This window comes from Hirsutella rhossiliensis (assembly GCF_020360975.1).
Source record: "Hirsutella rhossiliensis strain HR02 chromosome Unknown scaffold00003, whole genome shotgun sequence".
NCBI lineage: Eukaryota > Fungi > Ascomycota > Sordariomycetes > Hypocreales > Ophiocordycipitaceae > Hirsutella > Hirsutella rhossiliensis.
The window spans coordinates 161,209-173,755 of NW_025408669.1; the positions used below are offsets into that span (position 1 = coordinate 161,209).

Here is a 12,547-nt window from a genome sequence, read left to right on the forward strand (position 1 = left end):
ACTTTAAGCGTTAACTAAATTAAGCTCCTTATCTAAACTAAGTAGCCTTTCCCTAAGTAACCTTAAGATAGGATCCCTACCTTAGAGCCTATAAAGGAGAGAGCTAAGCGCCCCTACTAGTCCCTTTATTTATATAAAAATAACGCCTTTATTCTCCCCTTTTAATATATAGCTAATTAAGCCTATACCTTACCTACTACTAATAACTCCTTTAAATATATAAAGGAGCGAAAGACTTATAACTATACCCCTACTAATAACCTAATAAGGAGCTAGTAAGGAAGAAAGGTAGATAGCCCGACTACTAACTCGCCTTAGGACTCCGAAATTATAAGGCGCTTAGTTAATTACCCTAAGGCTAAAGACTCTAGTAACGCCTATAGTACGCCTTATTACTCCCTAGAAATAAAGTATAGTAATAGCCTCTCTAGCTATAGTCCCTATAAGGTTTATACTAGGTTTTAAACTCTTTTAGGTTAAAGGAGTTAAAAACCTAGGAATATATTAGAACTACTACTAAGATATTAACGACTATAATTCTATATATTTATATAGGACTACTAATAACGTAATAACGATTAGCCTATAAGACTCTATAGCTTATTTAATCTAGCTATACTTAAAGCTATAGACTAGTAAAGACGCTAACTACTTCGTTTCCCTAACGCCCCTAAGAATAATAAGCGCGAATACTTAAGAGTATATATAAGGGGTAGTAGATAATTATTTAAAGAAGGAAGTACGCGAGTAAAAATAGGAAAGAGCTAAATAAGTAGCTCGTAAGTAAAAGGAGGAATAAAGGACGTAAATAGAAAGGATTATAGTAAAGGAGAAAAGTTCTATCGACGGTTTATTTACTTACTTATATACTAAGGAAGAGAGCCTTACTTATTATTATCGCGCCCTTTCTATTAGTATCTTAGGTCGGAAAGTCGCTAGGGAGGAGTTTAATAAGTAAGATCGCACCCCTATAGATATTAGCCCGTTAAAAGGATAAGACCCTTAGTACTCCCCTTCTAACTTACTTCTAAGTATACTTAAAAGCGTTATAAAGACCTCGATTATCTAATTAAGTATCTTCCTTAACTATAGTTAATTTAAATTTTTATTTTTCCCCTTTAAAGTAGATACCGCTAGTTACGCGATACTAGTAAAGATAAAGAGGTATAGAGTAAAGAAATCTCTAAGACTTATATTTATAACCTAAGGCCCTTAGAGCTATATATAGGACCGATAATTAGATAATTACGTAGTTAATTACTCTACTAATCCTTAGCTATATACTACGTATACTTTAGGTATATACCCTCGTTCCTATTAAAGTAACCTATAGTATCGCCGCCTTAAGTATCTTAGTATAAGATTACTAGAAAAGCTATTAAAAGCCTACTTAGGCACTAAGCTTTAAGGCCTTATAATATATAGCTATTAAATATATATAATAGGGAAAGCTAAGAGGGAAGTCTTAAGAAAAATACTATCTTTAAGGCCTAAAGGTCTAAGGGTATAAGTTAGCTTTAACCTTTACCCTAGCCCTATAATAGTATATAACGGGGAAAAGAACTTTGCTTTATTTACCTATATAAATATATCTATAAGGTTCTATTACTTAATAGAAAGGAAAATAGGTATTAGGGATATCTTTATTAGTTTTATAGTATTACTTAAGACTTAGTATAGAGTTAAAATAACTATATTAGTTACTAATAGGGAAAGGGCTCTTTTAATAATTATAAGAATATACCCTTATATTCCTATTTTACTATTATAAAGAAATAATAAGTATATAAAGGCTTTATAGAATAAGCTAGTAAAAAGAGGCTCTATAATACAGTCTAAGGGAATAACCCTTAAAAGATAAAGACCTCTACTAGACATCTATACCTTCCTCTAGGAAAAGCGGGTTAGGATAAGCCTATCCTTATAAATAAAAAGATATATAAAATGTATAAGTTAATTACGAGCAGAACGGATACCCTATTGCCTATTTTGGCCTAGCGGTTCCGAAGATATCCGCTATATAAGAATAGGTAGGGCATAGAATATTCTAGTTAAATCCACTACTTATACTAGAACCTATAGTCTTACGTTAACTATCACGCTATAATTAGACCACCTACTAAGTTAGAAAGATATACTATAGATAGAGCTTTTTAAGCACTATAGAATATGCTAGAAAGCTAACTAATTAGTCTACTAGTAGGCGAGCAATAGTCTATAAAAGACGAAGGATTTCCCTAGGAGGAGTAGATAGAATAAGTAAGTTCGTATATATCTTTTATAACGCTATTCTTTTAATATATTATTTAGCCCCTTATATGCTCGTTATAAATTCCGGATAAAATTCTACCCTATACTCCTTTGACCGATCCTTCCGCTTACGTTATCGATTACTAGATTCTACGCTTATTGCTTATACCTTCTTATAATAATAAAATAAATAGATTATATAACTAATAAAGGGATATAAGTTATATAGTTAGCCCCTTTAACGCCTATATAAAATAGTTATATAAAGAGATTAAGGGTAATAGTAAAGGAAAAAGAAAGGGTTATAAAGCTTAACTTAAAGCTTTTAAAAGAGCTATAGCTAGAGATATAGTATATAGCGGTATACCTACTTAATATAATACCCTTTAAATTATCTAATTATAGTAGTAGAGCCTATACGAGCGTTAGTAGACCTAGATAAGAGAAAATAATCTACTATATTACTATATTAAAGATATTAAACTAAATATTATATATTTAAGGGTCTTTAGCTATATAGCGTTCCTAATAATAATTATAGTATTAGAATATATTAAGTTATATAAGACGTAATTACCCCTTAAGTAAAGAGCTTATATTAGCTACTTAGTAAGCTATAGGTCTACTTAATAATACGCTATATAGATACTATTAATTAGATAGAATAAACTAATAGTATTAGCTAATATATAGTTTAATAAGTCTATAAGCTATAATATAAAAAGAGAAAAGTAAGCCTAGCTAGTTTAAATACATAGCTATAATATTCTTAGAGATATAGCTATAACCGATATTATAGATAGCGGGGAACTTAAAACCTTTAGGATACTAAGTTTATCTAACGATAATATAGATAATAGTTAAACGCTAGAAGAAGTAATTACCCTCTTATACGACCTATTACCCTTATATATTCTAGAAGATTAGGGATTAAAGACGCCCTTATAGGGATTATATAAATATATATATCTTTCCCCTCTAGAAATAGTAGGCCTAGGGATAGAGATTTTAATATTACCCCTTCTACTTAATACTATATTTAATATAAAGTTACTAAGCTCTATACCTCCTATACCCGTAATAGATACTATAGCTAGTAACCCTACCTATATCTCGTTAAGGAGATAGCTTAAAGATATAATACCTATATTAATTAACTTATCTCCTTAAGATAAACGTAATAATATACCTCTTAACCTAGGGGGTAAAGGAACGATTATAGTATAGGTTTAAGAAGATAACCCTTAGTCCGAACCCTACACCCTTAACCTAGCGGTTAGTAGGGCTAGCTTAAGGATATTATAAATATAAGAATAATATAGATAAAGGGATACTTTATAAGGGATTAACCTAAGTAACGTTATTAAAGGAAAACGGGCTTATAGGCCTAAGAAATCCCTTATTAATAATATTATCGTAAAGGTAAGTAAGTATAAGCTTTACGTTAAAGATATACCGCCTCCCCCTACTTTCTTTAACACGGTAATAGCTTTAGAATTCGTATATAAGTAGAAGGAAGCTATAGACCGCGAAATAAAGGAAAACCTAGTAAGGGGTATATAGAAGACTATCCTAAAAGCTATTATTAAATAGAAAGGTTACTTCTTAATCCCCTTATATTAGGTCTTAGTTTATAAGACCGATAAATAAAGGTATATTATACGCTTTAAAGCACGTATTATAGTTTATAGAGACTTATAACTTAAAGGTAACGAGGATATATATATAGCTACGCTACGAGCACGAATATTTCGACTACTAATAGCCTTCTACTACCTCGAGGACTTTAAGACGGAATAATATAACGTAAAAATAGTATTTCTATACGTAATCCTATACTAAGAAGTTTATTACTAGCCTCTACTAGGATTCTTAATGCCTAGGCTATGCTTAAAGCTATTAAAAGCACTATATAGGCTCCGTATCTCTCTAAAGCTATAGTTTAAAGAGATATCTAGTTTCTTTACTAAACTAAGAGCCTAGTAGCTAGTAAAAGACGCCTATATACTAGTCTATAAGGGCGTTATTATCTTTATCTTTATAGATAATATCGTTATAATATATCTTAAAGGGCAAAAATAAGATTAAGAAGAGCTATATAAGGCTATTATAAAGAAATATACTATTATATATATAAGAGAGCTACGCTAGTTCCTTAGTATCGAGATTATTAGGGATAGGGATCTTAAGAATATATAGTACTTATAAGCTTCCTATATCTCTAAGACCGTAAAGAAATATTATATCCTTAATAATAATATCCTTTATAAGCTTAAGATCCCGCTAATAATAAAAGAGCTTATCCCCTATAAAAAGTAAGCCTTAAAGGAGGAGATATATAAATATATCTTTTTAATTAGGTCGCTTATTTATCTAGTAATTTATACTAAGCTAGATATTATATTTATAGCCGGAAAGCTAGCCTAATATAATTATAACCCCGGGCCGCGCTATAGGCATAAAGCAGGTAAGTACCTAGCTTACCTCTATTATATAAGAAACCGCTATATTTACTTTATAGCGATAAACCTAATAAGGCGGCTAATATATATATCCGACTCCTTATACGCCGATAACCTAAAAACTAGGAAGTCCTTATAAGGATATATATTCCTACTCCTTAGTAAGCTAATTAACTAGAAAGCTAATAAGTAAGCTACTATAATAACGTCCTTTATAAAAGCTAAATTATTAGCACTCTTATAGATAGCTAAGGAATATATAGTATTCGGCCCGCTAATTAAGGAGCTTAGCATTAGTATTAAAAGGACTATAGAGCTCTAGTATAATAACCTTTAGACTATTAAGCTTCTAACTAAATTAAGCGCGAAGCTTAAGATAAACCTTAAGTATATTAACGTTTATAGATACTAGCTTTATTAAGAGGTATAGTAAGATCGAATATAAGTTAGCTAGATTATATTAGTAGATAACCTAGCTAATAGTATAATAAAGGCGCTTATATACTAAAAGTATTAGAGCTTTATTAAGTAACTAGGACTAGTAATACGGCCGGAAGATATATTAAGAGATAATATACCTAACCGCCGTATTAAGGCATAATATCTCCCTACTATAGCGAACTTAATAATCGCCGGATCTAGATAATAAGAGCACTACTATATATACTAAGATTAGGGGATTCTAATAGCGTAGTTAGATCTTAATTTAGTTAAGAAACTATAAAGATCTAGGGGGTAGAAGTTAGCCCTATTTACTACTAAGAAGTAAAGCTATTACTAGACTACCCCTTAATTAGTATAATACTATAGCGCTTAAACTTACGATAATCGCAATAGCTTTACTAAATTAAGACTAATTAATATAAGGAATATATTATTAAAAAGACTACTTTTAGGATTACTTTTATCTTAAATAATAACGTCGCTAGCAAAGGTACTATAGTACCTAGGCTACTTAAAGGGATGCCCTACTATGCCCCTCCTTATAAGGAAGGTTATAAATATAACTTATAACTACTAGTTAAACGGTAAGAGTAGGTTATATAACCCTATTAATCGTAAGTTCGACTCCCTTAAGGGTAGAAGAGTAGGTTATATAGCCACGCCCTAAGGGGGGCGCGGTTAACGAACTTAGGGGCCCGAGGAGATAGGATATATAGAGGAGGGTTCTCCTTATATCCTATCCTCTCGGGTCCCGGCTTTTGCCTTTTACTATATTTACCTTCCCTTTTTATAGGATATAATTAGGAGCCTCCCCTATTTTTAGATAACCTCCTTAAATAGACAATAAAGTAGCCGAATTTAATATCGGAATAGCCTTATATTTATTAGACCGAACCCTCCTCTACCTATTGCCCCACTATCTAGAAGCTAGGGTAGTAAGGGAGTATATTAAGGAGAGTGGGCATAAGAGGCTATAGTTATGCCTAGTAGACCTAATAGTTATGCACAAGGAAGCCTGCCTAAGCAACATGACTCCCCTAGCCTAAGGACATTATATAGGCCTAACTTAGGTATAGGAACATCCTAATGCCCTCTTTTGGCTAGCTATGTGTGGTTACTATACCTATATAAGCCCCTCCCCTGTCCTAATAGATAGACCAAGACACGCATCACTAAATTCACCTTTCTGTGCCCCTATTTCTTCCACTGTTCTCTCAAGCCCCTGCTTGAGAGTAGTATAGTAATTTAGTAGTCTTAGGTTTTAGTATACTTTGCGGACCTTAGCTAATATGCCACCGTAGCAGATCGGTGACAGGATGATTCGAATAGGCCGCGCCGGTAAGCTTACCACGCGCCAATTTACGTATTCGCACGCTAAACTGATGCATGATCGGTACAACAAAATTCAAGAGATAGAGGTCACGTCCAAGCCCCTCTACGCTCTCCGCCTCGACCAACAAGTCTGCGCCTCCGGGTCTTCCGCTAAGCGCATCATCAGTTGGACACCGTCGTCTCGGAACCCATCACTCAATAAGCCAAACTCAACCGCCAGCCGCGCGTATTGGACCGTAGTCCAGTGCTCTCCTTGGGCGCAGAATGCCAGTGCCGCGAGCCGGTAGGCGTTGGTCGAGGTTCCGTGGAGGCGCTCCTGGTGGTGGAGGCTGACGAGCGCTTGCGCAATCTGGGGCGAGGCCTCTGACCCTTCGTCGAGGTGTTCGGTCAGAGCCGTGATCTCGGCAAGGCGTGCATCGGACGCATTAGCCAGCTTCGGGTGCAAGCTGCAGGTGCTGCAGGAGCAATTGAAGGCCCAGGAGGTGTAGAGGTCGGTGAGCCGCTGCTGCCGTGGCATGCGCGGGTCGATGTACGTGATTGTGATCTCTGTGCCGGGCATAATGTCCGTGATGGCGTGCACGTGGTGGGTGAGGGTTTGCGTGTCAAAGAAGTAGACGGCATTGGGTCGGCAGTCATGGTTGAGACGCTGCGAGAGGTCAGCCAGACTCGTGCTCGCAGCCCCTTTTGCGGCTATCATCAGGTGTCATGGGAGTACTCACAGCGATCTCGGGCACCACAATGTAATTCGTCGATTCTCCAATCTCAATCTCAAAGGCGTTTGTGTCGATCCGATCGCTAATTGGATGCACCGACGGCTCGCCGTGCAGCTCCCAAAACAGCTCTCTCGTAGCCAGAGGCAGCTTGGCGACTGCCACCGTTTCCAAGGCGATCCACTTGTCCTCGTCTAGATTCTGAAAGGCATCCTCGTCGAGCACCAAGATAGGCGAGTAGGCAAATATCCGGTCGCCACGGTGCAGCGTCTTGTTGGCAATCAACCCGCGGCCTCGCCCGGGAAGCACTCGCTCCTCGAACGGTGGAGACGCCTCCAAGTTGGTGCCGGCCATGGCTTCCGCGTCCACAAAGGCCGGCACCCGCTGCAAGGTCTTAGCTCGGTTGGGAGTCGTCAGGATCGAGACGCCGCGGCCGTTTGCAAAGGTGTGGGAAGTGAAGACGCAGTACGGCGGAGTCTCGTCTGCATTCGTGATGCACTCGGCCTCGGATGCCCATGACGGCTCCGACTGGGCTGGAGGCAAGGGCCTCAGGGGAGCTTGGGCGAAGCCATTCCACTCTTCCACGCTCGATCGCAGGCACTGCGCTTGTCGAAGAGGAGATGAAAAACACGCATTTCCGAGGCTGACGTGCCGCCGGCTAGCCGAGGCGAGAGCTGTGAGGAATAGGCCAGAAAAGGTCGACAACAAAGACATCTTTCCCACCGCACATGAAACTAGCAATGGCAAAGCAAAGGGTCAAATGTATCGAGCTATATAAGAGATGGCCGTGGGTGATATAGCTCGCAACAGGCTCGGCGAGCTGTCCTGCCCGTCTGGATGTGGGCATCCCGTTTCATCCAGACCATAATTACGGAGCATGTCGAAAGTTTCGCCCGAGCGAAGTGCGTGTCTCTAGAGCGTTTGACGTATTCGACGCACCCGTGATCTCTAGATCTCTAGTCCATCCAGGCTATCTCTTGCACGCCAGGGGCCTAGGTCCTGCGGTCCGGCTCGGTCACTGCTTCAATTAATGTTCGCACGGACCGGGAACAGCGAGGATATTGTCCATGTTCAAACGCTTATCCTGCCCGTAGCCACCAGGACCGAGCATTCAACTGTGGCCCGGGGACGCATGTTACAAACACCCGCTGCAGATACGTATGTTTCACATTTCAACACATAGATCAAACACGTCTCCCGTTCCGCTAGCCGCTCGACTCCTGCTGGAGTTGCCTTTTGGAATCTGGCGGTCGATCAAAAGTAAAACACTTGGGCCGAGCCCATTGAAAGGGCAGCAATCACCAGCCAAACAATTCACCTCGATGTATGTGAGCTTTGGACTACCTTGGATAGGTATCGTTAGAGTTCCACGCGTTAACTACCACTTAGTCGCAACGCCATTCTTTCCGTTCTAAATGACATGCATCGGCTTCAAGAACGGCAGCGACCAACCATTTACGGTTTCATAGCTTCGACGGTATTCATTGCCTATTAAGTTCTAGCTGGTTAAGTAGGCCATTCCAGGCCTTGGCGACTCCATGATGATACCCAGGCCAATGAGATGCACTTTCCGCTGTGACTCTTGCTTTGACTCCGCAGGCGGCGACTGTTAGGAAGGGGGTAGGTAGCTGCACAGGACATTAGTACACGTGGAAACGCACTTACATTCATAGACATCCTTGCATTGATGGGAGATTTTTGTACGAAGTACCCTCAGCGGCCGAGGCAAGCATTTGTCTCGCGTCGTTATTCTTCCCCTCTGCTCCCCTGTACCTCCTACTTTGCATCGATTATTTAACAAGCCCGCGTAAAGGATGGGAAAAAGATGATTCGTGTTATAACCCTCTTCAAGAAATCGGCTGCCCACGACGGCACATGTGCACTCGTCTTTCTGTAGGTGCATCAATTCCTTGGCCATGGCCACCGTAAGCACTCATGAAACGCGCCTGTCCTGTAATGGCCACATCTTGGCTGCGTAGCATTATCCGTGCTGATTACATTAGGTAGATACGAGGTAGTAAATGGCATGTCTTCTTGTGGTCATTGTGTTGTAACCATTATTAATTCGTTCATGCACCTCATGCAGCCGCATGCAGCCTCTCGCCAACCGTCACGCCGTTCGTCGCGGGTTATCGCGGCATCATTCAATTCCTTTCCGCTCCACATATGCACATTATATGCGATTATGCAGGTCCAAACGTATCTAGCAAGACCACCGCTATTGTCTGACTGAGTGAGGAGACTTGAGCCTCAGCAGAATCGGGGAACCGAGATGCCGGCAGCGAATCACGGATGAAGGATGATAAGAAGCGAATGAGGCAGCCGCCGCAAGCGAATACCCCTGGCAGGGCAAGTCTCAAGGTGAAAGAACTGACGTGACTACCGTCCAAGAGCTGGACCTCGGAGGAGTCTGGAAATATGCCTGTGACAGCATTGCGTCGCTGCTACATGTAGCATCGAAACCCGCGGCTTTCTGCGCTCAGCACACCCGTCTGTCGAACAGTCTAAAGATGACCGGTTTCGCCCCAGGCACGTCCAGCTAATATCTCTCTCCAGCCACTGAAGACATATCTCGCGCAAACAGTTCCCGTGCCTAGAGCAGCGAGTGACGGCTGCCGGGACAGGTGGGCGCACCATATCAATCATCCGCACTGAGGGGTGCCTGGCTTTGGTTCTTCGAGATTCTGGCGCCATGGCCGTCGCTGAGTTACTGCTCTCCCTCACATGGCCCCGTTTGATGGGATGCTGCGTGCTGCTCTTCGTCGCTGGCTTCGTCGCCGACTACGCGATGCTGCCACGCTTCCCCAATGACATGCCTGCTGTGGGCTACAGCCGCGGTCTCTGGGGGCATGTGAGAAGCAACATTTCCTACCTTTTACACCAGAGAGACTGGATCAAAGAAGGTTACATCAAGGTGAGCACCTCATGCCCAGGTCATCCACCGTGTCTGCTGGCAGGCTCTAACACCAACTTGCACAGTACGGCAAAAGGGGTCTTCCCTTCCTCGTGCCGGCGGGCTTATCCCGGCCTCCCGACGTCGTGCTCCCTCGAAGCATGCTCCCGTGGCTACTGGAGCAGCCCGAGAGTGCCGTGGATGCGCACGCGGCGCACAATGAAATCATATACGGTGACTACAACTTCCTGGTGCCGTCGGTCGTGCGCGACTCATTTGGCAGCCGTGCCATCACCAAGTGGCTGAACCGCAGCTTGCCGGGTTTGATCCCGGCCATTGAGGCCGAGGTCCGACACGCGGTGGAGCGGGCGCTGGCTCACGTCGGCGCCGATTGGACGAGCGTCAAGCTATGGGATTTCTGGCTGGCCATAGTACCGCCCGTGACGAACCGCATCCTGGCCGGCGCCGACATCTGCCGCGACGAGCGCTATCTCGACGCCGTCGTCAGCTTCACACACGCCGTCCTGCGCAACTGCATATTGCTACGCATGTGCCCGGCTGTCTTGCACCCCGTCGTCGGCCGGCTGCTGGCCATGGCCAACTGGCGGGACTGGCGCCGCGCTGATAAGCTACTCCGGCCCATTGTAGAGCAGCGGGTTGAGGATATGACGTCCAAGGCCCGGGACTGGCAGCCGCCCGAGGATCTCATTACCTGGCTGATTCGCCAAGCCTTGGCCGAGGGCCGCACGGGCGAGCTTGACCCGGAGATCATCTCGATGCGACTCCTGCCGCTCGAGTTTGCGTCCATCGACACAACCGTTCTAACCGGCCTCCTTTGGACCCTGGACCTGCTGTCGTCCTCGCCGTCGGTTCTCGCCACTCTTACCGGCGAGCTGCACGCCCATCAGCCCGCTCCGGGTTCCCCATGGTCCAAGGCGGCGTTACTGTCCCTCGTCCGCGTCGATTCGTCCATCCGCGAGTCACAGCGGCTGAGCAACTTTCACTCGACGCTCATCGAACGCGTGATAATCCCCTCTGGTGGTCTGCGTCTCCATGTACCCGGCCATGACTGGATCCTCCCCAGAGGTGCCCACCTGACGGTAAACCTCGACGGCCTCCATCATGACGAAGATGTTTACGACGACGCAAGAACTTACGATGCTCTGCGTTTTTCGAGGATCCGCGAAAGCCGGGGTGAGCGTTGTAGCGATACCGACGCCGGCACCGGCGTTGGAGGCGCGACCCTTCCGCTAGGCATGGTATCAATGAACGACACACACTTTTCCTTTGGCCATGGACGGTTTATATGGTAGGCTCTGAGCGCGTGCAATGGCATGTCCCTTGGGAACAGGATTTCCGTGCTAATTATGGCATTTTCCCTTCGTGTCCTAGTCCCGGGCGTTTCTTTGTAGCGCACGAGCTCCGGCTCATTGCCGCCGAGCTACTGCTCAAGTACGAGTTCAAGATGCTTAACGAGCCTCCGCGTCGGCGGTGGATCGGCTCGGGCATGGTTCCGCCGTTTAGGGCACGCATTGAGATACGCAGAAAGCGACCAGCTAATAGTTAAATAAGTTATAGCATCTAAAAATATTGCACGAAGGTATTAAGGTACAGCGGCCTATACGTAAGTAAGAGTTAAAACGTATATTACTATTTTTAGAACTAATATATAAAGCCTATAAAGTTAATTTTAGTTTCTATATAATATAATATTAAGTATATAAAAAAGAATCTTATATATAAGCTAATATATATAACTTACTATAAGTATATAACTATAATCCTCCTTTACTATATAATAGCGTTTAATATCTATCTTATATATAGGTTTAGGTATAAAGCTATTTAAATTTATTATCTTAATTAAATAATTTTTTTATATTATATATAACTTTTTTATTCTTTGAAAATTAGTTACTTAAATAATAGTATAAAAATACCCTTATAGTATAGTAATTATATATTATTACTAGTTATTAAGTCTTTATATAAAAGAAAGACGGTATATATTACTTTATCTTACTTATAAGAAGGAGTCTATAAGTATAACTATATATATATATATAAAGTATAAAGGGAATAGGTTTCCTTATTAATTTAGTAGCTTATAGTTATCTATATAAGGGCTTTTGCCCTATATAGGCCTAGACTAAGGTCTAAGCTAAGTCTATATATAAGCGGCCTCTACGCCTATATAGGCTATGCTTATACTTCTCTTTCTTTTCCCCCTTATAGATTATTAACCTTCTTTTAATAGACCGTACCTAAGCTTATACCTTTACTTACTTTATAATAGTATAATCTACCCTTTATTTTACCCTCTTTATATCCCTATATATAAAATAGCTATTTTTAGCTACCTTTAAAGCTAACATTTATTATTATTAAGATTATACTAGGGACCTAGCTAGAGGTATCTAGAACTTCGATATTAAATAAGAGGGAAAAACTAAAGT

At 41.7% G+C, this 12,547-nt stretch overlaps 2 protein-coding genes across 2 annotated transcripts; one reads left to right on the plus strand and one right to left on the minus strand.

Moving 5' to 3' along the window:
- Positions 1-6,591: 6,591 nt before the first annotated feature.
- On the minus strand, positions 6,592-8,309 carry HRG_02770 (SET domain-containing protein; the record flags this gene model as incomplete). Its single annotated transcript, XM_044861241.1, has 3 exons — positions 6,592-7,134; positions 7,208-7,731; positions 8,243-8,309. The coding sequence occupies 3 exons, from the start codon at positions 8,307-8,309 to the stop codon at positions 6,592-6,594; spliced, it is 1,134 nt and encodes a 377-aa protein (XP_044722267.1).
- Positions 8,310-9,986: 1,677 nt separating this feature from the next.
- Positions 9,987-11,658, plus strand: HRG_02771 (cytochrome p450 domain-containing protein; the record flags this gene model as incomplete). The annotated part of the gene is made up of 3 exons (XM_044861242.1): positions 9,987-10,112; positions 10,178-11,400; positions 11,484-11,658. The coding sequence occupies 3 exons, from the start codon at positions 9,987-9,989 to the stop codon at positions 11,656-11,658; spliced, it is 1,524 nt and encodes a 507-aa protein (XP_044722268.1).
- Between the last annotated feature and the right edge of the window lie 889 nt (positions 11,659-12,547).